The following is a 25417-nucleotide window of genomic DNA, read 5'->3' on the forward strand; positions in this document are numbered from 1 at the left end:
TCAACAATCTCACCATAGTGATCGTTTCATGTTGTAGATCCTGATCATGGACTTTCTATCGGAGCTACTCTTGGAGTTGTAGCTGCTGCTTGCATGGTTATTGTATTGATTGTGATGTTTGTTTGGGTGAAATGTCACCAGAAAGGAAAATACCTTGAGGACGAAGGTACGATAAATGAATTTTCAACTTATCTATTTATTTATTTGGGAATGATTTTGGCTTTTGTATATCAGTAGAAAGTTTATATAGTATACAGTTTTCCTGACCATTTATTTTAGAATTTTGTAACTAATTCATGTGATAGGGCCTTATTTTTGATAGGAATGTGTTCCACATTGTTAAAGTTATATATTCTGCACCATAGGATATAGATGTCAATGTTATTAAGTTAATTCTTTATTACTTTAGTATGGGCATTACTGTGATTTTACTCTTTATAATGTTAATATCACTTATAAAAGGGGTCTGCACCCACCAAATCCCTTCCAAACAAAGCCAAAAATAGCGCCCAAGGATCCACACCCATTCAAAACAATTATAACCCCAAGAATCCACATCCTAATTACTGAGTTGTGAATGAAGCTTGATGCTGATGGTCCTCTCAAGTTATATTGTGATAACAAGGCTGCAATTAACATTGCCAAAAATCTAGTACAACATGACAAGACTAAACATAGAGGTTGATAGACATTTTGTGCATGAGGGAATTGTTTCTGGGGAACTACGTTATTCCATACACTCCTGCAAAGTAATAACTAGCTGATGTTTCTAAGGAACTTGCTTCAGCAAAGTTTCAAGGTCTACTTAGCATGCTAGGCATGACTGACATTTATGCTCAACTTGAGGGGGAGTGTTGTAGTAGATGAGTCACACGTGTGGGCCTGTTGGATCCATTTCATGTTTTATTAATCAAGGGTATTTTTGTATTTTTATGTAACTTCAAATCATGTCTTAATAAAAGAAATTAGGGTCAGGTAGAGAGAGATTTTTCTACTGTCCATTCTCTTTGAAGTTTCCCTTCTTCCTCTCCAAAACTCTTATAGGTTCAAGAACACTTCCAAATCCTCAACCTATCTTCTGCTTTCTTTACTACTAACCAGAGCATTGGCTTGAGATTAATGTCACCTCATCTTTCGATAGAATATTATGTTTAGTACTGTCATATTCTAAGTAGAGTCGAGTGAGGAATTCAAAGACCCTATTTATCTCTACCAACTTCTTGTGAGTTTTGGCATCTTTATTGCTCTCCCACACAACAATCTTTATCAGATCAATCTCCTACTAGAGAGATTTCAACATTGAGAAGTACACGCCCAAAGGCTTCTCCCCTATCTTAAGTTGTTCACATCATTTTTCATCTCAAAGGCTCTAGCCACCTTTAACCTTAGGAATAAGTTTCAGCAACATTATCCCATATCTCTGTTGTCGTTTCCATCGATGGATAGTGTTGGCTAATATGAGGTTGCACAAAATTTACTAACAAACCTATAACAGTGTAGTTTTCTTAAATTCTATTCTCATAAGTAGGATCATCCTCCTTTGGTTCTTCTTACTAGCTGTGAGGTACCCCCATTTTTCCTTTATTAAGACCAAGCCAAAGAGTTAGTCCCATCTAGCTTTACAGTAATCACTACCAAGGTTCAAAATTTCGCAACTTATCGGCCCGTCACATATTGTATCTTTAAGGGGTTGGTATGGGAAACACTACAAAATCCTTTATATCGTGTCTTTTTGTTATGCTGACCCCGTATCTTGACCATATCGGGATATATCGGCGCCATATTGGGGTCTATTGGGACCATATTGTAACTGTATCAAGGTGTATCAGCCGATACAGTACAACTTTACTATAGGCAAAAAAAAATTAAAAACCTTTGAGAATAAAGACTTCTAACTCTCTCCAAAGGCCTTCTTTCTCTACCAAACTCACCAAATCATCCCTACACATTCTTGGGTTGCAAGATCTTTAAAAAAAGACCCAAAAACAAACTTCAAAACTCAAGATTTTTGAAGTTTTTTCAACTTCCTTCAAAATTTGCAAAGGTAGGTATTTTTTCAATTTATTTCATAATAAGTTGCAATATTTTATGCTTTCTTTTTGTTTTGATACTTCAAAATGCTTCTATATACATTGATATACTCTCCCTGTATTGAAAATCCTATATTTTTTTGGACTTTAAATAGATCTATGTAATTTTTTGAAGAAAATTCAAAAAAAATGAAATAACAAAAACAAAGAAAATTTTATATTTATGGTGTAATCCGCCAATGAAGAGTAATTGTGCCATAGATCTATGGGTGATCTATCATATCCATAGATCTATTGAAATTTCTTGTAAAACATTTATTTTTTTGTAATTTTTGAAATAAAATTTATTTAATTTTTGGGAAAATTCCCGATTAGTACCCTGTACTTTGGTCCTAGTGCCAGTTTGGTCCCCAAACTTTAAAATGCAACAATTCAGTACCTGAACTTTCAAAATATGTCAATCTAGTACCTACTGTCAGTTATATGTATCACATGATGACATATGCAAATTAAATATTTTAAAAATGACAAAATTACCCTTCAAAACACTGTTCATCATCTTCTTATACAGAGATAAGACATTGTTCATGTGTGTCCATGTTGACACTGTTGTCACATGCCATTAGGTATCCGTCTCTGTTTAAATCATTATCCATGAAGGATTAATGCAGTTTTTTTGAAGAATAATTTGAGTTTTATTAATAGACTTTATGTAATCTTTACAAGCATCCCCTAGAAAGGCATGAGCTGCTACCTCTCATACAAAAAGAAAACACATTAGAATTGTGCCCTGAATAAAATAGATCTATTCATCCCATACTTAGCCAAAGCATCCGCCATCCCATTTGCTGATATCCTCACCCATTGTATCCTTAACTTATAATTCTGGTTAGCCATGTAAATTTTTTCACATCACTCCTGTAGCACCAAAATAATGCAGTATTCTTTTCTCAGATTATATTTTTAACTTCAATATGAGCTTTCACTGGTTTGCAGAACTTAGACATCTAAAGCTACAAAAAGGTTATTTCACTCTCAAACAAATTAAAGCTGCAACTGGGAATTTTGACTCTGCAAATAAAATAGGTGAAGGTGGCTTTGGACCAGTTTATAAGGTAATTCTGGATTGAGAGTATATCCTTTTTTTCCTGTTATTATCATCATTGTGTCTTGTTCTTGGGATTGACAGCTCTAACTTGGCAAAATATGTTTTGCAGCCTCAAGATCAATGATCCCATTCTTGCATATGAAAAAAGATGCAATTTCGAATTTTATTGCTTTTGCTTTTCCATGTCTCATATGCTCATTTTTTCCATAAACTCAAGGTTCCCAAATTTGCATTTTTGTTTTTAGGGTATTCTGCCAGATGGTACAGCCATTGCTGTCAAGCAGCTATCCTCTAAGTCAATGCAAGGAAACCATGAATTCATGAATGAGATAGGCATGTTATCTGCTTTACAACACCCAAATCTTGTGAAGCTTTTCGGATGTTGTGTTGAAGGAAACCAACTACTACTAATATATGAATATATGGAAAACAATAGCCTTGCCCATGCTCTCTTTGGTAAGTCCCTTTGTCCTTCTTTCAGCCATTAAAAAGTATATCCTTTTAGTACTACCACTGCCTGTTCTATTTGGTTCAGCCAACAATATATATTCTTAATACATTTGGTTTTTATGTAGGAAAAGAGGAACATCAACCAAACTTAGACTGGCCAACAAGGCATAAGATTTGCTTAGGGATGGCTAGGGGTCTAGCTTTTCTGCATGAAGAATCAAGGTTGAAAATTGTCCACAGAGACATAAAGACAACCAATGTGCTTCTTGATAAGGATCTCAATGCTAAGATATCTGACTTTGGTTTGGCTAAACTTGATGAAAAGGAGAAAACCCATATCATCACCCGAATAGCTGGAACTATGTGAGTGATGTGTTTTATTCCCACTACTTTTTTCTTCTTTGCATGTGATGAGGTTTGGAATAATACGACCAGTCTTTCAATATACACTAGTAACTAATTACATGGATCATCTCCAAGCCTATTACATACTGTTTAAGGATATAATTATACAAACCTCCCTACCATTTGACATTAGCTGAGGGCCTGAAGCCCAAAACTCATACAAGCATAAATTTATAGAATAAGGAATCAATATTCTTGGAAAGGATGGGGAGAATTCTTCTGGATGGTGTTGAAATTCAGCATTTTTTATGCCTTTTCTTGTACATAAATCAGTAGTTAGTGTCATTGGGCCATTAGTTAGTGGTGTTGGACCCAAGGCCCATCAGTTTGTGTTGCCTTTTGAGACTGCTTTTAAGTTATTAGCAGTAGCCGCCCTAGTAAGGGCATATTAGTCTTTGAAATTAATCTTTATTATGAGTATATAAGATAATGAGAGGGGCAGCCAGATCATTATTGGTTTCTCCCCATCTCTTCTTCTCTTTCTCTTCTCTTCTCACTAAGAACCCTCTCTCTCTCTCTCTCTCTCTCTCTCTCTCTCTTCTTTCTCATTGTTATCAAATCAGATTATTGTTTTTTTTTTCTTTTTGTACAGATGGATACGAACTTGATGCAATCCTCCTACATCTAGGCCTCATTTATGGATAAAATTGAAAAAGGGTTCTAATTTGGGAATACAGTAGGGTTGTTTGCCAATATGTATGATTATTGGCTAACACCCCCTACATTTTTGTGATCAGTCACATGCACAATGAAAAGACAAAATACATATTTCTTTATAATGATAAAATTAAATGCACAGGAATATTTGTTTTCCTTTTAAATTAAGTGCTTTTTGGCTGTTAATCTGAGGCAATGTTTTAAAAGCAAGAAGCACAAATAAAGTGTAAAGAGTCCCTAGAGCCTAAGGCACAAAGTACAAGGCAAGGTAAATGCCTGAAAGAAGTTAAATGTTGATGCTGAAAATTTAAAATATATATATATTATACAAGAATCTGAAAATCTAAAATTTAAAATAGTAGAAGTTAAGGACTGTTATCAGTCTTGAACCCTAATGGATTTCAGGATCGAAAATAAGAAGAAAGGTAAGAGGGAAAAAGAGGAAAAGGGAGGAGTAGTAGAACACAAGAGTTGAAAGGAGGAGCAGAAGCTTAATGTTCTGCCGCCGCCACTTTAAATAATATTTATAGGTTATGCTCATTACATGGAAAGGACAGATCTGCCCTTAGTCTTTACATAACAAATAGAGCAAAAAATAAGACTGAAATAAATAACAATTGAAACAACTAAATGACCAATAGCTAACCCTAGGCAGACTAGAACATCTTCTACCCTACGAACACAGTGGGACCGTAGCTGTGGGGCCCACATCAGTGTTCTCTACACTTTCCCTCAAGTTGGGAATAAATGTTTATCATTCCCAACTTGGATAGATCTGCCTCTAGCTTCTTCTGTGGTACAACTTTGGTGAGGATATCTGCCAGCTGCATGTTGGAGGTGATGTATGGGAGACACACTTCTTGTGATGAGACCCTCTCTCGTACAAAGTGTCGATCAACTTCAATATGTTTAGTCCTGTCATGCTGCACTGGGTTGTGTGCTATATTAATAGCCGCTTGATTATCACAATACAACATCAGGGGCTTCTCATACTCAATACCCAACTCCCCAAGTAGTGATCTCAGCCAAAGAATTTCAGCCACTCCATTAGCCATTGACCTGTACTCAGCTTCAGCACTGGATCGGGAGACAACACTCTGTTTCTTACTCCTCCAAGAGACCGGGTTACCTCCCACAAGAGCATAATATCCAAAAGTAGACCTTCTGTCATCAACACTCCCAGCCCAATCGGCACCCGTATAGACTTCCACCATCATGTGGTCATTGTTCTTGAACAGTATACCTCTACCCGGGCATCTCTTCAAGTATGCTAGTATTCTTTCTGCTGCTAGAAGGTGTGTGGTTCTAGGAGAATGCATGTACTGACTGACAACACTAACGATATAACTGATATCTGGCCGGGTGAGGCATAGATATAGGAGCTTTCCCACTAACCACTGGAACATAACTTTGTCTTCAAGCAGCTCCCCACTCTCTGCACTAATCTTGTGGTTCTGTTCAATGTGTATCTGCAGGTTTGACACCCAACTTTCCAGTTTCAGCCAAGAGATCTAAAACATATTTCCTCTGAGAGACAAAGATCCCCTGTTTAGATCTAGCAACCTCAATACCCAAAAAATACCGTAGTGTACCTAGATCTTTCACCTCAAACTCTTGATGAAGGAGCTGTTTGAGGGACTCAATCTCATGGTTGTCATTTCCTGTCACCACAATATCATCAACATATACTGCAAGTAGTGTTAGTGACGACTCCACCCTCTTGATGAACAGTATATGATCTGACTGGTCCTGTACATAACCGAACTTCCCAAGGGCTAGTCTAAATCTGTCGAACCAAGCTCTAGGTGATTGCTTCAAACCATACAATGCCTTATTGAGCCGGCAAACCTTCTTACCTGCCTTTGTATCATAGAATCCAGGAGACAACTGCATGTAAACCTCTTCCTGCAAGTCCCCATTCAGGAAGGCATTCTTAACATCCATTTGGTACAAAGGCCAAGTGTAGCTTGCTACAAGAGATAATAGAACTCGAATGGTGGTCATCTTGGCTACCGGGGCAAATGTCTCCAAGTAATCTATACCATAAGTCTGTGTGAACCCTTTTGCAACTAGCCGAGCTTTGTACCTCTCAATGGAACCATCCGCATTGTGCTTCACAGTAAATACCCACCTGCATCCAACTGGTTTCTTTCCTTTGGGCAAGTCAACTAGCTCCCAGGTATTATTTTTCAACAGTGCATCCATTTCAACTTGCATTGCACCTCTCCACTCCGGGACTGATAGGGCTTCTTGCACTGTTCTCGGAATAGGGACATCAGCAACGGAGGTGAGAGAGGACCTGTAGGAGGGAGATAGGTGATCATAGGACAAAAACTGGGAGATGCAGTGGGCTGTAGATGTGGTGCAATGCCGTTTTCCTTTACGGAGGGCAATGGGAAGGTCAAGGTCATCTGCAGGGGGTGAGGTAGCAACAATGGAAGGAGTCTCTGTGGGCCTTGGGACTGTAATATCTGGACTTGGAGCCGCAGAAGAGGTTGGAGCTGGCCAGGATTGCTGATGACCGGGATCAACCTGCATGCGTCGCTTGTGATAGGCTCTCAACTCCCGATCCCTCTGACCACCCTCGCTACTGTAGTCCTCATCACCAACTGGAATAGGTAAGGGAACAGCCCCAAAAGTATTAACCCTGTCCTCACTGCACTCCCCCTGAAGAAAAGGACCCAAATCTCCACGCTCACTACTCTCTCCCTGAGGAGAGACCCGAGAATAATAGGGTGTCTCCTCAAAGAAAGTGACATCCATGGATACAAACTTCTTCCCTGAGACAGGATCATAACAACAATAACCCTTTTGAGTTTGTGCATAACCAATAAAGATGCATTTGGAGGCCTTGGGTTCAAACTTGGAGTGATGGGGACCGAGAAGCTGAACAAAACAGGTACAACCAAATGCCTTGAGGGGAATAGTGATCAACTCCTCACTAGGGTGCAGAAGGGAAAAAGGAGGTTTCATATCAAGAACTCGGGAAGGAATCCGATTAATAAGATATACCGCCGTAAGGATAGCATCACCCCAAAAGCGAATAGGGACATTGGAGGTAAACATAATACTTCTAGCCACCTCAAGATGTGCCTATTCTTCCTTTCTGCAACCCCATTCTGCTGAGGTGTATGAGGGCAAGTGCTCTGGTGGATAACCCCATGATTAAGGAGGTACGATGCCAATGGCTTAGCAAAGTATTCCTTTGCATTATCAGATCTAAGCACTTTGATCCTGGCATCAAACTGGGTTATGGGCCCACAACCAAAATCTGCTGCCTCACAATATCATATTCTGAATTCAGTCCTGCCAAGAATTCAAACACTCTGTTTGTCTCGATGTGCTTTCTACGTATCTGAGCATCTTTGGGACTCTCCCATTCAAGAGTCTCTAAGTGATCAATCTCATGCCACAAGGACTTCAAGGTAGAGAAGTAGACCGACACCGGTTTCTCTCCTTGTTTAAGGGAATTCACCTCACATTTCAATTCATATGCTCCGGCAACATTAAGGGGTTGGGAGTAAGTCTCTTTCATCACATTCCATATCTCCTTGGTTGTCTTTGCCCTTAAGTAATTTCGGCTGATATGGGGATGCATAGAATTGCATAGCCATGTCATAACCAAGTAGTTTTCTTGGATCCACTTGGTACATAGGGTCTCCCTTGGAAGGTTCTGCCACATCTCCCAAGAGATACCCTACTTTGCCCCTTCCCCCAATAGCCATCATGGCTAATTGAGCCCATTCCAAATAGTTTGATCCATCAAACTTTACGGTTGTAATCTGAAAACCTGTCTCAGAACCACCACCATAACTGCTGTTCCCACAACTACCTTCTGCCTGATTCTTAAACTCCATTTCGGTCAAGAACCAAAAGTCACAAAATTAGGTTACTACAGTCAAAACCAGCACTAGGACTACCAACCACAATCACAAAAAACAGTATAGAACCAATCTGTACTCACAGTAGATGTGCATGAAACATGTATAAAACTGATCTGAAATCAATAACCACACACAACAGCAACAGTCCGAACTGTTTTCACCCCTTTAGAAGTGTTCGAAACCCCAAGAGAAAACTAAAAAACTGTTTGAAGAACAATCTGATATGCTGAAGCCAATTTGAGGTTTTAATCAGTCCTAAAGGCCGTACACTCCAGACAGTACCGTACAGATAAGGTTTGTATTAGGGTTAATATGAAACCCTAAAACTGATCAATGTTGAGGAGAACTATTAGGGTTTTCCGCAGGGATAAGATCACAAGGTTCAATCCAATACTAGGGTTTGCCGCAAGGATAAGACAAAACCCTAGAGAATAGAGAGATAAAACCCTAGAGTGGTTCGGCCACCCTTGCTGGATAGGTCCAACCTACCTTCTCTGATATTACTTATCTCAGAAAATAAAGGACTTACAATAGGATTCAGTTCGCTGCCTACCAAGGTTACCCGAACCTTAGCCTTCTCTAATTCTTCCTGATCACCAACTCACTGCAACTGTGGCACTTCTTCAAACAGCTGCTAATCCTCTGGAGATCTCCAAGAACCAGTCAACGAACTCTGCTATCTCAGCTTCCAGCCTTAGATGGTTCTCATGTGGTTGGCTGGACTAGACTCACATGAGAAACCCTAGCTCTGATACCAAGTAGAAGTTCAGGACTGTTATCAGTCTTGAACCCTAATGGATTTCAGGATCGAAAATAAGAAGAAAGGTAAGAGGGAAAAAGAGGAAAAGGGAGGAGAAGTAGTAGAACACAAGAGTTGAAAGGAGGAGCAGAAGCTTAATGTTCTGCCGCCGCCACTTTAAATAATATTTATAGGTTATGCTCATTACATGGAAAGGACAGATCTGCCCTTAGTCTTTACATAACAAATAGAGCAAAAAATAAGACTGAAATAAATAACAACTGAAACAACTAAATGACCAATAGCTAACCCTAGGCAGACTAGAACATCTTCTACCCTACGAACACAGTGGGACCGTAGCTATGGGGCCCACATCAGTGTTCTCTACAAAAATAAATAAAAAACTCACAAGACCCTATAGCTCAATTAGTTAAAGCATCATATTATTAATATGAAATTTCTAGCTTTGTAGGTTTTAGTCTTACATAGGCTAAAGCCATTGGCAAAATGACAGTTACAAAATTACTACCTTAATACCCAAAGGCTATGTCTGGTTTGATAGAAAATAAGAGACAAAGTTCCATAAGAACTTTTCCTCAACTCTTTGTTTCTCTTTTGTTGTTTATCAAATTAAATACAGCCAAAAAGTAAAGTCCCATCCAGTGTCAGTGTCAGTGCAGATATATGCATACCATGTTGCCAAGGTTCAAAGTATCGACACTGATCGATATGCCGGTTGGGCATATCAGCCTGTATCAGTACTCTTTTTTAGGTTTTTTTTTTAAACCGGTTCAGAGGGGTCGGTTTAAGGCCCAACTACCCTCTGAACCATGGTCTGACCCGATACAACCCCTGGAGGGGCGTATTGGGAAGCCATAGACCCGACACGTATCGACCCGTATCGTATATAAATGCGGGCTCTAAGCTGTATAATATAACATAATTTTCTGTTTTTCCTTTTATTGTAGAGGATATATGGCACCTGAATATGCAACAAGGGGCTATTTGACTGACAAAGCAGACGTTTATAGCTTTGGAGTTGTCATGTTAGAGACTGTCAGTGGAAAGAGCAATACAAGCCATTTGCTAAAGGAGGATTTTGTTCAACTTCTTGATTGGGTAAGCCAAGTATCATTTTGCATTCTATACAAATCATAATGCTTTGTAATTTTCTATTCAGAACTTGGATTTTTGATTGATTTAGAAATCTGTACAAGGCATCATTGGCTATGCATATCTCTCCCTGTGAGTGCATATAGGTTTGTTGAGATTAGAGGTATGCATGGTGGTCTCTACGCTAGACCTGCTCAACTAAAATATATGCCATACTAATTTGATTAATTGTCTTTCTAATCTTAGGTACTTGCCTGATTATTTAAACTATAAAGTGATATTACATAATACATATTCCGAAGTTTTATGTCCTAGTAGTTTTTGTCAGAGTCAGATCGAAAAGTCAAAGAGAGAGAGAGAAAAGAACACAACATATTGGTAGGTGTGACACAATGTGTCAGTCGACACCCTAAAAGATATATTTATATTAAAAGGGTAAAAAGACAAATCTGACCTTAGTGTACAAAAGAAAGAGTGTACAAAGGATAGTTATACAACAAAAAAATGGTAAAAGTACAAAAATAGCCCTGCGGCTAGATCTTCTCACAGTCTCTACACTCCCCCTCAAACTGATGCCTAGGAATAAGCATCAGTTTGTCCATGAGAAATAGATACCAAGCTCGAGTCATTGTTTTAGTCAACAAGTCTACTAGTTGGAGCCCGGAGGAGACATGAGGAAGAGATATGGTACCCTCAAGAAGGAGGTCGCGGATGAAGTGGCAATCAACTTCTATGTGTTTGGTGCGCTCATGGAAGACAGGGTTGGGAGCAATTTTAATTGCACTAACATTGTCTGCATAGAGAGGAACAAACGGTGGTGGTTCATGAAGTATTTCAAATAGAAGAGCCCGAAGCCATATGATCTCACTACACATGGAAGACAGCCCTGTATTCAGCTTCAGTAGAAGATTTGGACACAATAGCTTATTTCTTGCACTTCCACGAGATAAGAGAGTTGCCTAAGAATACATACCAGCCAGTAGTAGACTATTGGGTGTCAGGGCATCCAACCCAATTAGCATCCGCATAAGCTATAAGGCTAATAGAGGATGAGGAAGAGAAGAATATCTTGTGTGACAAGGTGCCTCACACATATCTAATGATCCAATGAACTGCAGATAAATGAGGTTGTCTTAGGGAAGACACAAACTGGCTCACTATCTGAACTGCATAAGATATATCTGGCCGAGTCATGGTGAGATATATCAAACTGCCCACTAATTAACAATAAAGGGTAGGATCTTCAAGGAGAGAGCCATCATCTTTGTTGAGTTTCAAGTTTAGTCCTAGTGGGATATCCACAATTTTAGAGTCACTAAGATTTGCCAGTTTGACAAGATCAGCCACATACTTTCGTTGGTTAATAAAGTAGGCCCAAGAGTTTTTACTCACTTCAAGTCCCAAGAAGTATGTCAAAGGCCCCAACTCTTTCATCTTAAAGGACTCACTGAGTAATTGTTGTAGCCTAGAAATTCCTTTTGTATCATCTCATGTAATGAAAATGTCATTGACATAGAGGAGTAATATCGTTACTCCCTACATCCGCCTTAAGATGAATAAAGAATAATCAGAAGAACTCTGGACAAAGCCAGCATCAGTGATGACAGATCTGAACTTCTCAAACCAGGCCCTAGGAGCTTGCTTCAGGCCATAAGGTGACTTCTTTAGACGAAAAACATGTTGTAGGTCTCTACAATATCCAGGAGAAGGCTTCATATAGACCGTCTCTTTCAACTCCCCTTAGAGAAAAGCATTCTTGACATCCATCTGATGGATTGTCCACTGTTTAGCTACAGAAGCAAAAATCTCCTCATAGTCTATCCCATATTCCTGTTTGTAGCCTTGTACAACCAACCTAGCTTCGTATCTGTCTAGGCTTCCATCAAATTTTAGTTTCACAAAGTAGACCCATCTACTTCCTATGAGAGATGTCTCAAGTGGAGCTTTAACCAAGTCCCAGGTGTCATTCTCAAGAATGGCTCGAATCTTAGAATCTATGGCATCTTTCCGGTATGGTTCTGTTATAGCCTACTGGTAAGTTCTAGGAATGTCTGTGGTAGATAAAATGGCAGAAAAATAGCTATGGTCAAGTGAAAAACCATAACGGTCAGGTGGGTGAGAAATTCTAAAAGAACGGTGTAGAGTGGGAACAATAGGTTCAGGTGAAGGTCAAGTACACTTACTGAGGCAACTGGAGTGACTATTGCTTCCTGAAGTAGATCTAAAGTTGTTGCGGGGTTGACAAAGGAATGTCCGAGGTACCTATAGAATCAAAACTGTGCAACAAGGAAATGAAAGCAGCTAGGAATTTTACAATATGCTAAAAGAATGACACACTTTCAAGAAAAACTACATTACGAGAGATTCTAGTACAACGAACCGAAGGATCATAGAAAAGGAACCCTTTATGTTCATAAGTGTACCCCATAAAGGCACACAAAGCTGCTTGTGTAGTTAACTTCATGCGTTCATGAGGTGGGAGGTGGACAAAACAAGCACAACCAAAAACCCTAAGCATGAATAGGTCTGGGGGTTTGTGAAAGAGAAATTGAAAAGTAGAAGAGTTATTCAAAACAGATGACGAAAGACAATATATGAGATACACAGCAGTGTTGGCCGCCTCCACCCAAAACCAAGAGGGTACATGGGAATCCTATAAGTGTTCTGACTGTACTCAAGATATGCCCATTCTTCCTTTTCTGCTATCCCGTTTTATTGTGGGGTGTTTGGACAAGACTTTTGGGGTTGAATTCCATGTTGTTTTAAATAATTTTAAAAGTTTCCATCAATATAGTCTTCCCCTAAATCCGATCGTAGCACACTTCTTCACATATTCAAGCATCAAATTGGGTAGTAACATAGGTGTGAAAGTGTTTAAATACTATCTACACTTCAGATTTCTTTCGAAGGAAATAAACCCAAGTGAAACAGGTGCAATCCTCAATAAATGTCACAAAGTACTTATATCCTAGCCGTTAGACAACTAGAGACGATCAGACATCACTATGTATTAAATAAAAAGGAACTGTTGTATGCTCAAAGTGAGAAGGAAAAGGTAAAATATGACTCTTACATAAACCATAAGTGATGCAATCTTTGTTCACATTCTTAAAGGAAACAGTAGAAACGAGTAAACTACCAGAAGAAAATAACTAATCAAGTTTCTTAGGGAATGGATGGCCCAGGTGTTTATGCCACAAGTGCCAATCATTATTACAGTTAATAGATTCAAAACTAGAAGTAGTAGAAATCAAACACGAAGTAGAAGCATGTGCAGTCTTATTCTTCTCAAATTCCAAAGCAAATAGTCTTCCTACTCTACGCTCCTTCCCTTTCACCTCCCCAATTTGCTGGTCCTATTATCAAACAACCATCAGAAGTGAATGAGACATTGTTACCTTCTTCTACAAGTTGGCCAATAGAAATTAAATTGGTGGTAAACTTAGGTACAAATAAAGTTTTGGATAAATGAAATAGAGATGACTTAGAAGTAGATAAATACAATTCATCACATCCAAGTATATCTAATTTCTCACCATTATCAGTAACAATGTATTTATTGGGAAGATGGGGTTTGGGACACTGACCAAGTGTGGCCCCTCTCATATGGTTAGAGGCTCCTAAGTCAATATACCAGAGATGGTTCAGTGAGGGACAATAGGTTAGTGACTTGCCAGATAGACCAATAGCATAGAAGGCTGAAGAGATGACCGAGGATGAGCTATCGAATCCGTTCTTCAGACATGCCACCTGAAGTGTCATTTTGGCCAGCCACAGAAGTAATGGAGGATATTGCATTTGATCCATTTACAGAAGTTTGATAAGCCTTGTAGCTTCCTTTCTTCTGATTTGATCAACTGCCTTTCTGAGGCCGAGTGGGGCTTTCAGTAATAATATGGCTGAACTACTTACAGTAAGTGCAGGTATTCTTTTTCTTGTAGTGGGAGACAACATGCCCGAACTCCTTACACTCATAGCATTGTACTTAAGAGAAGCCCTTCTTCCCCTTCGGTTTTGTTGCCAGGAAGACAGTATCAATGTTGGACTCTTTTCTTCCATCCAGAGTAGTCTGTGTGGCAAATCTGGTTTCAGCCCTCTGAATTTTTCCAAGAATAGTATCTAGGTCAGGAAGCATTCCTCGGCTTAGGATATTAAATCTAACAACTTCAAACTTAGGTCTGAGATGCATTAGGAAGTGCGTAATCTTCCTTTTATCAAAATGTTCCTTCATATACTTCACACAACATTCTAATGGATCATTTCCCAAGTGTACAAGCTCATACTCTGCCCAAAGGTTAATAAACCCAGCATAATACTCCTAGACCTTCCTTTCTCCTTGATCATATGAGAAGATGTCAACCTCTATCTAGTACTATCTCGAGGTGTTCGATTGCTGATATACTTTCTCAAGATACTCATACATCTCATAGGCAGTCATGTATCCTCTCATAGGAATTACGATATCAATTTCAACCGATCCTAGGATCCATGATGCGATTTTCCCATTATCAATTCTCCACTGATTAAGACCCTTAATGTCTAAATCATCAGGTTTAACTACAGATCCATCCAGATATCCCCAGAGACCTTTTGCCTCCACATGAAATTGAAAATTAAATTTCCAAAGTGCATAGTTCGTACTGTTAAACTTAATAGGGAGAACTTGCATCCTTTCTGATGCCATTGAATTACAAGAGCAAGAAAACCACAAAGAGTAGGGTTCAAAACAGATGAAAGAAAGAGGTACCTTTCAGCCGACATCTAGAAAAGGAAACTGTAAGGGTCTACTGAACTCAAAAGTGGCTCAAAACCCTTCTAAATCAAATCCAATTCGAACCAAACCAATTAGACTTAGTAGATCTGCTCTGGTCAACACTAGATCCAAAGTTTCAGCCTGATCCGATGCCTCTAGAGGGAGATCCAACAAAAAAGAGAAATCTGATGGCACAACAGTCCAATAAAAGTGTCTGTAGAGTTCTGATCTAATGCAACCTCAGATAAGGGATTTAAGAGCACTTGAGAACCTCCCAAATACTGTTAGGGAGTACTCTAGATAGTAGAGAAGAAAGGGGTTATGAAGAGGTTATATGCAGATTAGATCATGACCTGCTCTAATACCATGTTAGAGTCAAATCGAGAAGTCAGAGAGAGAGAAGAAAACACAGCAGATTGACGGGTGTGACACAATGTGTCAGTTGAAACCCTAAAGGATATATTTATACTAAAAAGATTAAAGGACTAATCTACCCTTAGTGTACAAAGAGATGTGATTCAAACCAATAAAATTAGCAAAATATTTTAGATTAAAGAAAAAGAAAGCAAGGAAGAAGAAGATAGCAAGAAGAAGAAGGAAGATTGGAGAAGAAAGGAGAAAGAAAGGAGGAGTTCTATAATCTCCTCTTTCTCCCACTAATCTTTTAATAAACTTGCTTAAGTTACATAATTTACAAGGTTGCCCTTAAGTAGGCATCCACATTAGTACTATACTTAGAAAACATAAACAAGACCTAAAGGCCCATAAAGAAAAGGCCCAATAAGAAAACATAACAAGAAAGAACTAATAAGAAAGACACAAATGGGCTAGGGCCCATTCGGCCTAGTCTCTCTACACTCCCCCTCAAGCTGAGCATAGATACCCATCATGCCTAGCTTGCTTATATAATGAACCAGCTTTCCTTTAGGAACACATTTTGTCAAAACTTCAGCCAACTGTTCTTTAGAAGTAACAAATGGTAGACAAACTTCTCCTGAGGCAACTCCCTCTCTTATAAAATGCTTGTCAAATTCAATGTGCTTAGTTCTGTCATGTTGAACAGGATTATGTGCAATGTTGATAGCAGCCCGGTTGTCACAATATAACATCATTGGCTTCTCACAGTCTATACCCAATTCATCTAAAAGTGGTCTCAACTACAAAAGTTCAAAAACTCCATTTGCTATTGCCTTGTACTCCACTTCAACTGAGGATCTTGCCACTACAAACTGCTTCTTATTGCTCCATGATACAATCTTGCTACCATAGCACAGTAACCTGAAGTTGACCTCCTACCTTTTAGATAGCACAAAACTCTCTCAGCAGCTGCTAAATGTGTATCTCTGGGAGAATGCATAAACTGGCTTATTACACTAACTACACAAGAAATATCTGGCCGAGTCATGTAAATGTATAATAACTTCCCAACTAGTCTCTAGAACACTCCCTTATCAGGCAATAGTTCACCTTTAGTAGTTGACAACTTATGATTTAGGTCAATAGGAGTAGAAGTAGGTTGAGCCCCCAGTTTGCTAGTCTCTGCAAGGAGATCAAGAACATACTTCCGTTGAGAAATGAAGATGTCATCCTTAGATCTGGCAACTTCAATTCCCAAGAAATATCTGAGTTCTCCTAAGTCTTTAATTTGAAACTCAGAGTTAAGAAAACTTTTGAGATGAACTTCCTGAGTGTCATTACTAGTAACCACAATATCATCACATAGACAATCAGAAGGGTCACTAAGGAATCTCTCCTTTTAACAAACAAAGTATGATCCGACTGAGTCTGTGTGTACCCAAAAGAAACAAGAGCAGCCCGAAATATATCAAACTAGGCTCTAGGATATTGCTTGAGGCCATAAAGAGACTTCTTCAATTTATAGACCTTTCCTTGCATCTCCTTTCCATACACCCCTGGAGATAAAAACATGTAAACATCTTCATGTAGGTCCCCATTCAAAAAAACATTCTTTACATCAAACTGATGAAGAGGCCAATCAAAAGCAGTAACTAAAGATAGCAAAACTTGAACTGAAGTCATCTTGGCTATTGGGGCAAAAGTTTCTAATTTGTCAATGCCATACATCTGAGTGTATCCTTTAGCAACCAAGTGAGCCTTATATCTCTCAACAGTACCATCAGAATGATACTTAATGGTGAACACCCACTTACAACCAACCAGTTCCTTTCCCTTAGGCAAATCCACAATTTCCCAGAGATGCAAATCAGTCCTCTAATATCAAGATTAAGCTTAGTGATTAACAGAATAAAACAGGTCTGAATAGTTGTACAAGAGAAGAAGATGGCGAAGAGAAGAGGTAAGAGAAGGAGTCGAATAATTCTCCATTCTCCTCTAACCCTATTTTATTAATATCTAAATATTTGATGATGACAAGAATACCCTTAAGTGGGCGGCCAACTTGGCAGTTACATAAAGAAAATAAAACAAGAATAAAGGAGGGCGGTTCAGGTTTGGAAGAGTTTGGGTTAGTCTGGTAGGTGCGGCAGCATCTTCTCTCTTCCTTTCATCTGCTAGACGGAGCAAAACCCTATTTTTTCAAGCACCCGAGTTTTGGTTTGACTTCAAGTAAGTTTACATAGTCAAAATTTATGTTCTTTGATTTCCGTTTGATTAATAGAGGCATACGGAAGTGAGTTCAAGCAGGTGCCGGTTTCTGGACCTGCCTCAGTAGATTTCGTTTTGACTGGTGTTACCACAATTAAGCTAGATGGAACGAACTATCTTGCTTGGGCACAGTCTATAAAAATCTATGTTTGTAGTAGAGGAAAATTCGGGTATCTCACAGGTAGTAAGGTGAAACCCGAAGAGATAGACCCTGAATTTGAAAAATGGATGCAAGAGAACTATACTGTTATAGGATGGTTAGTCAACTCTATGCAACCCCATATAAGCCAACACTATCTCTGGATGTTTTCGACTAAGGAGATATGGGACAGTGTAACTGAGACCTATTCACAGAAAATGAATGTAGCTAGAGCATACAAATTGAAAAGTGGTGTGAAGAACCTGAGACAGGGGGAAAAGAGTGTGGCAATCTACTACTCTATACTAAAATCCCTATGGCAGGAAATTGATGTTATGGAGACAGTGGTATGGGAGAGTAAAAAGGATGCTGAAATGTATAGAAAGTTAGTGGAGAAAAACAGGGTGTTTGAGTTTCTCACTGGACTCAACCCTGAGTTTGATATTATCAAACAAAACATCTTGGCCAGGGATGAGGTTACTCTTTCACAGGCATATGCTATGATAAGTAGTGAGGAGAGTAGGCGGCAGGTGCAGTTGCAGAGTCCACCTACAGAACATTTTGCAAAAAGACACACTTGTGTGCTTTAGGCTCAAACTTGTCTTTGATGACTATGAACATGAACATAGCAAGTGCACCCAAACACCTTGAGAGGAAGAGAGAAGAGATCTTTATTTAGGAAAAGCAAACTAAAGGGAATTTTAAACCCTAGAACCCAAGAAGACATTCGGATAAAGTATATATCTGTAAGGACAGCATCACCCTAAAACTTAATAAGAACATGGGAAGCAAAAAGGAGGCTCTTCGCAACCTCAACCACATGTCTGTTCTTCCTTTCCGCCACTCCATTTTGTTGAGGAGTGTAGGAATAGGAACTCTGATGAATAACTCTAAAGGTATTAAAGTAGGAGGAAAGACTCTTCTCAAAATATTCCTTTGCATTATCAGATCGGAATATTTTGACCTGAGTGTTAAATTGTGTAAGTATAAGTTCATGAAATTTTTGTACAATATTTGGTACTTCATCCTGGGATTTTATGAGGTAAATCCAGGTTAACGAGAGAAATCATCAATGAAAAGAATGAAATAATTTTAACCTCCCATAGTAGGTAAATGATATGGCCCCCATACATCAGAGTGCACAATATGGAAAGGAGAAACAGATCTTTTGTTACTCACTGAAAAAAGATTGTCTACAATGTTTTACAAGTTCACATGACTCACAATGAATATTCGATAGGGATATTCCCTTAAACTTCTGGAAACAAATCTCTCAAAGCTGAAAAAGACAATGACCAAATCTGAAATGACATATCATGACTCTATTAACTGACTTTGATAAAACAAATTCCAAAGCTACTCCACTAGGTAATCAAGGACTTTGATCAGAGACTTCCAGCAAGTATATCCCATTCGCCTCATGGCCACTCCCAATCGTCCTCTAAGACTACAAGTTCTGAAAAATCACAATAAGTAGGAAAGAAGGTTATGTTACAATTCATTGATTTTGTTAAACTACTAACAGATAAAAGGTTAGTGCTAAGTTTTGGAACATAAAGGACAGAGGATAATACAAATGATTCAGAGGCTTTAATATTCCCCTTGCCAGAGATGGGAGCAAGAGACCCATTGGCAAGAGAAATCTTCTCTCTACCCGAGAGGAGCTGGTATGAACAAAAAAGGTTGGGTATGCTAGTCATATGGTCTGATTCACCAGAATCTATGATCCAAGGAATTCTACGATTACTTGAGGTTGTAGCATGAGTTGTAGAAGCATGAATACCTAAATGGGAAAAAGCAGATGTAGAGGGGGTGCTTGACGAGGAAGATGCAACAGTAGACTCCAAGTGGTTTATGAACTTCCCATATCTCTCAAATTTTGCCTTCACTGCTGCTAGCTGTTCCATAGTAGATTTTTCTTCACATTCAGATACTGTAGCAACATTTGCATTCTTGGGCTTTTCAGGTGACCACCCTTCTTAAAGTTGTTTCAAAACCTCTCAGGAAAAAGATCAGGATGAAGCTTCCAACAAGAATCCTTAGTATGTTTCGGCTTCTTGCAGTATTCACATATCACCTCCTGTTCTTTTTTCATTTAGCCCCTTTGGTTTTATTCCAGCATGTGCAAAATGTTATGGAGGAAGTGGGGTCTATAGCTGTACCTATTACTTGCTCTCTTCAGTGCTCACCATAGAGTATGCTTGAGAAAGTGACACTTCATCATTGGCTAGGATATTCTACCTTGTAATATCAAATTCAGGATTGAGTCCTGTAAGGAACTCAAACACCATGTTTTGTTCCACAATCTTTTAATAAACTTGCTTAAGTTATATAATTTACAATCTCCTATTTCTCCCACTAATCTTTTAATAAACTTGCTTAAGTTACATAATTTACAAAATTTCCCTTAAGTAGGTGTCCACATTAGCACTATACTTAGAAAAAATAAACAAGAGCGAAAGGCCCATAAAAAAGGCCCAATAAGAAAACATAACAAAAAAGAACTAATAAGAAAGACACAAATGAGCTAGGGCCCATTCAGCCCAGTCTCTCTACACAAAGGATAGTTATACAACAAATAAAAGTAAAAGTACAAAACTAGCCCTGCGGCTAGATCTTCTCACAATCTCTACAGTTTCACAACTAACATGTATAGATTTTTTGGCATTATGAGAAGAAATTGCCATTGATTTGTTGTACTAATACTCTCTCTCTCTCTCTCTCTCTCTCTCTCTCTCTAAGTCTCTGCTACAACCAGCCACAGACCTTAACAGCTGAGCTAGTTGTACAATTGTACTACTATACTTACAACAAGGAATATCATACAATAGATTATATTTTATTTATTTTTTATTGGTTGGATAAATAAGTATAGTGTCATGCACACTTCGATGGATAAAAGTTTGACAAGACACAGATAAATTTAATTTCTGTTCTCATGGAACTTGCAGGCTTATGCTTTACAAGAGCGGGGGAATCTCCTACATCTTGTTGACCCTATCCTTGAGTCAAACTATTCCAAAGAAGAGGCAATGACAATGCTGAATTTGGCTCTCTTATGCACAAATCCATCTCCTTCTCTCAGGCCACTCATGTCTACTGTGGTGAGAATGCTCGAGGGCAAGATTTCAGTCCAAGAGTCACTACACAAGCAAGGCTCAGTGAAGGAGGGTTTGAAATTTAAAGCCTTTGAGCTGGTCTCCCATGACAATTACAGCCAAAGCCAATCAAATGTCTCCAGCACATCTCAAGGAAGTTGGATACAAAACAGCACGTCGGTGGAAGGATCGTGGGTTGATTCCTCTGTGTCTTTTGAGAACAAAGAAGAAAGCGGAGTTTTTTCTGCTGGAAGCAGGCTTCTGGCTTAGCTAATTGGTATTAATCTTTACTATATGCAGATACTTGCCTTGGCCTCACGTCCAAAGGTGTCATCCCAAAACTTTTAGTTCACTTAATCTCTCGTGCAAAATTTCTGGCTTAGCTAATTGGTATTAATCTCTCTCTCGTGCAAATGCACGGACCACTCAACTAGAGTAAAACAAGAGCAGATGGCAAAGTGACAATTTCAAAATTACCATCTTAAATAACTAGCTTGAGATTTCATATCTACGGTTCACTTTGCTTTTTCCATCACAATTATCACTGGAAAGAAGATTGCCATTACCATTTGACACTGAAAAGTTCACTGATAATAACATAATCTATTATTACATCTCCAAATCTTCATTTGACTAAAACCCGTATGTGATCGGTACAAATACAAAATATCATCAGTGCAAAACCTTGTATAAGGTATTTTTAGACATTGTATTTGCACTCTTCCCAAACTGAGCATAACCTTGTATAAGCTCAGTTTAGGAAGAGTGCAAATACAAATATGTGAGTGCAAAACCTTGTATTTTTGTATGTACTTGCACTGTACATATTTGTATATATACTCTTTCTAAGCTGAGCCCAAGGCTCTGGAAAGAGTGCAAATGCGGTTCAGTGTAAATATGCACTATGGTTCAGTTTTGCTAGTGTTTGGCAATAATGCATTTATTCATTGACAATAACAGAAAACACATTCCAAAGCATGTTTACATAAAAAATGAGATGCATCGATAAAAAAGAAATAAATTTGTATTCAAAGTGAATTTTTGTTAAAAAGGACATCTTATTTTATTTGGATTCGGGTTTATATCCATTACAGCAAAAATTCATTTGGTAAGAAGGTAAGTTTCTCAATGCAGAACTAACCCAGTTTTACATTTGTATAGATCAAAATACACTCTAGAGATTATAATGTGTTCATGGATACTGGATCTAATTTACTGGTTTTGAAAATTAACATTCATAGAATGTTAATTATTGTTTATGTAATTCAGGTAGTTCATGGTTTGGTATGTGAATGCGCATTCACAGAGATGAATAATGAGGTTAAAAAGTAAAATTTGATTTTCAGATGTTGGAACATTGATCCAATGAGGATATAAAAAGTAGAAAATTATTTTGCTAGTTTGCAGACTTCAAACCTTAATTAGTTTTTTGTTTTCTTAACTTTTCAGACATCAAACTTCAGAATTATCAAATGCCACCTTAGTAGGAAAGCTTAATTGGTGAATAGGTGTGAGTTGGTTTTCACAAGAAAGGAAGAGCAAGATTCTGGAAATAGAAAAGAAGAGGGTCAAATTCCTATCTACATTAGTATATGGGCCGCACGAAGAAATTCAAGAGGCCCAATCTAAATCCTTTGCCCAAGTATAAGGCTTCTGACAAACAGGTTAAAAAGGAGGGTTTCAAAGAAAGAGGGGTAGGTGGTGGTCAGATAAAAATGGTTCACAATGAGATGTTAAGTGAACCAGCCCAAGAGAAGACCGATGAGGTCCACCCAGCAAAAGAACGAACCAGTGTTGTTCATGAAAGAGGAGGGTCAAACTCATGTGGCTATTTTAGTGATCATGTGAAGTTGAATATGGGGGTTGGGATTATAGATACTTCCTTGGGTCTATCTTCTTCTTCATAAGTTCAAGCAAGACTTAGTGTAGTGAGTTTGGAAGAAAGCTTCAAAGAATTACTAGAGATGGCAATTTTCCCCATTCCCGTTGGGTATTCGACCTGGGTATTGCTTTGGTGGGGTGGGCACAGGGATGGGATTAATAGGGATCCCCCTATTCGGCGTCGGGGTTGAGGATGGTGATTAATAGGGATCCCTAATCGGGGTCAGGGTTGGGGATGGGGAATGAAGTCCCCACCCTGCCCCAACCTCTATTATATTGTTTTATATATGTGATATTATTCATTTTAAATATATATTATAGTATACTATATCAAAATATATTTAAAATATTATTTATGACGGTGCGCAATCTGGTCGGTCTTAGCTGTCGGTTATCTCGCCTCTGATGGAATCGGGGGTGCCTGAAACAAGGACGGAAACAGAGACTTCCGAGAAGGAACCCGGTTGGAACACTCCAAAGCTCAAGTTAGTACTCTTGAGAAGGCAAGGGAAATGAAGAATTTCAAGACCAGAAAGCGCAAGAATCACCTACCTCTTCTTTGAGAGATGGGGGCCTTTTATAATCACCCTATACACACTTTCATACCTCCGCCAGATCGGGTATCATTACCTCCGCCAGATCGGGTGTCATTTTGGGTGTCATAACCTCCACTGCTAGTTGCCAGTTCGGGTGTTATAACCTCCACTGACAATTGTCAGGGCTGTCCCTGCCACATCTGAGATGGCGGTGGTAGGTGGCCATTGGGGGGTGGTTGTCATGTGTCGGACCCCTAATCAGTCAAGTGCGTCGCCTTCGTGTACGGGCTTCCTGGGCATCAGGTACGGTTCAGCCAGGCGACTTGGAGCCGAAGTGGTGTGCGATGTGAAGTCTTGAGTTCGGACAGAAGTATGGCCCGAAGTACCCCTAGGTGGGCAGTTCGGGTCTTTGCCTTTTGTGCTTTTTGTAAGGCTCAGGACCTCGAAGGGAGAGCTCGGGTTCCTCCTTGGCGAGCTCGGGACTCTTCAGCTTGGAGCTCGGGTTGTAGGTTCCCCCTTTGGGGGAGATCAGGAATTTTTTCCTCGGAGCTCGAGTTGTGGGCCCGCTGTCGTGCCGAGCTGGCGCTTCTGCCAGGTCATTCTCGGTTGCTTCCACGTGTCGTATGGCCAAGGGGTCAGGTCAAATCTTCCTCCATCAATTGCCCCCCACTCCCCATGCTCGGGGTCTTGACCCGGCGTGGGGAGTTCATGGGATGACAGGTGGATTTGCCTCGGGACACTTTGGCCTCGATCTGGTACTTCTTTGATGTGACCTGCTTGTGTTCTTGGCTCAACCAGGGTCGGCTTGGTTCGACCAAGGGTCAGTCCCGGGCTGCATGTAGCTCACGCGCGTAAACGATTTCAAATTTTTGAACGTAAACAACACGCGCCAAAGTGTCTTTTCCTCGGGGAGTGCACAACTGATTTCGCGGGGAGCCGTTGGATGGTTTCGATCTTGGCCATTGATGTGTAGGTATAGTGGCTATAAATAGTGGGGGGCCCCTTGTCACTTTCCTCTGTCATCCTTCAGCATTTGTTCCTTGAGCTCGCGTCCAAGCCTGCCAGCTCGCGTCACTTGTTCATAGTCCGGTAGCTTTTCCTAGTGAGTCCTCAGCCCTCTTTGTTTCGATGTCTAGCTCGGGTAGTTTAGGTAGTCTCCTGGGGGTTCGATGCTGGTTCTACAAACCGAGCTGCTGCACCGGAAAGCCTTAGTGAGTCCGAGGCGGGGCCCGAGGTAGAGCTCGAGTTCGAGCCCGTAAGCCGAGTCACCTCGGGTAGTTTGGCATCCACCTCCCGCCGAGGTCGGGTGCCAGATAAGTTTGTACCTTCCACTATGACGTCCGAAAGGCTTTGGTCCCTTATCGTCTAGTACAACCTGCCCGAGGAGTATACTTACATTTTACTCTCGGGTGACTTTCCTTGGGAGCACTGTCCAGATGAGATCGTTATATTCCGAGAGCAGCTTGTTGCCGGGCTGCGCCTTCCCTTCCATCCCCTAATCGTCGAGGTCATGAACCACTTCGGTGTCACTGTAGGTCAGCTTCACCTGAACTCTATCCGCAACCTTGTCGAAACCATCTCCCTTTGTTGTGATCACTGCCTTCTTTTGGACTTGGAAATTTTTTCCGCTATTCTCATGCTTAAGAAACAAGCGGGTCCCCTGCCCGGGCGTAGGAGGGCGTACTACTTGTCACCTCACCCGAGCTTCAAGCTCTTACACAATCTCCCAAATAAGGTCCCGGCATGGAAGCGGGACTACTTTGTGGTTCGAAGTGCTACGGGGTGGTCGTTTCCTACTGAGTGGGGTTTGGCCGCTCCTGACCCCGGTGTCGCATAAGACGAAGATACGGTGAAGGGCCTCCAGGACTAGGCCCGGCAAGGGCTCAAATGCGAAGTCTACCTAACGGAAGACAAGCTTATTCAGGCCGGTCTGAGTTCGGGTAGATTTCTTGCTCAGACGAAGATACTCTTTTGCTTTTATTCCTGTCTTATGACGCCG

General features: G+C 39.8%; 1 protein-coding gene across 2 annotated transcripts in view; it reads left to right on the forward strand.

The window, feature by feature from the left end:
- LOC148867143 (putative LRR receptor-like serine/threonine-protein kinase At1g53440) overlaps nt 1–21506 on the forward strand; it is a 66974-nt gene extending 45468 nt beyond the window's left edge. For both annotated transcript variants that reach the window (XM_088981438.1, XM_088981437.1), the window contains 6 exons: nt 38–166; nt 3027–3145; nt 3384–3594; nt 3714–3951; nt 10242–10392; nt 20855–21506. In XM_088981438.1, coding sequence (XP_088837564.1) covers nt 38–166; nt 3027–3145; nt 3384–3594; nt 3714–3951; nt 10242–10392; nt 20855–21271 — 1265 coding nt within the window. In that variant the 3' untranslated portion in view covers nt 21272–21506. The remainder of the gene's footprint in view (nt 1–37; nt 167–3026; nt 3146–3383; nt 3595–3713; nt 3952–10241; nt 10393–20854) is intronic.
- Nucleotides 21507–25417: the final 3911 nt, after the last annotated feature.

Source organism: Nelumbo lutea, chromosome 3, assembly GCF_056320005.1.
Source record: "Nelumbo lutea isolate HS-2025 chromosome 3, American lotus-T2T, whole genome shotgun sequence".
Lineage (NCBI taxonomy): Eukaryota > Viridiplantae > Streptophyta > Magnoliopsida > Proteales > Nelumbonaceae > Nelumbo > Nelumbo lutea.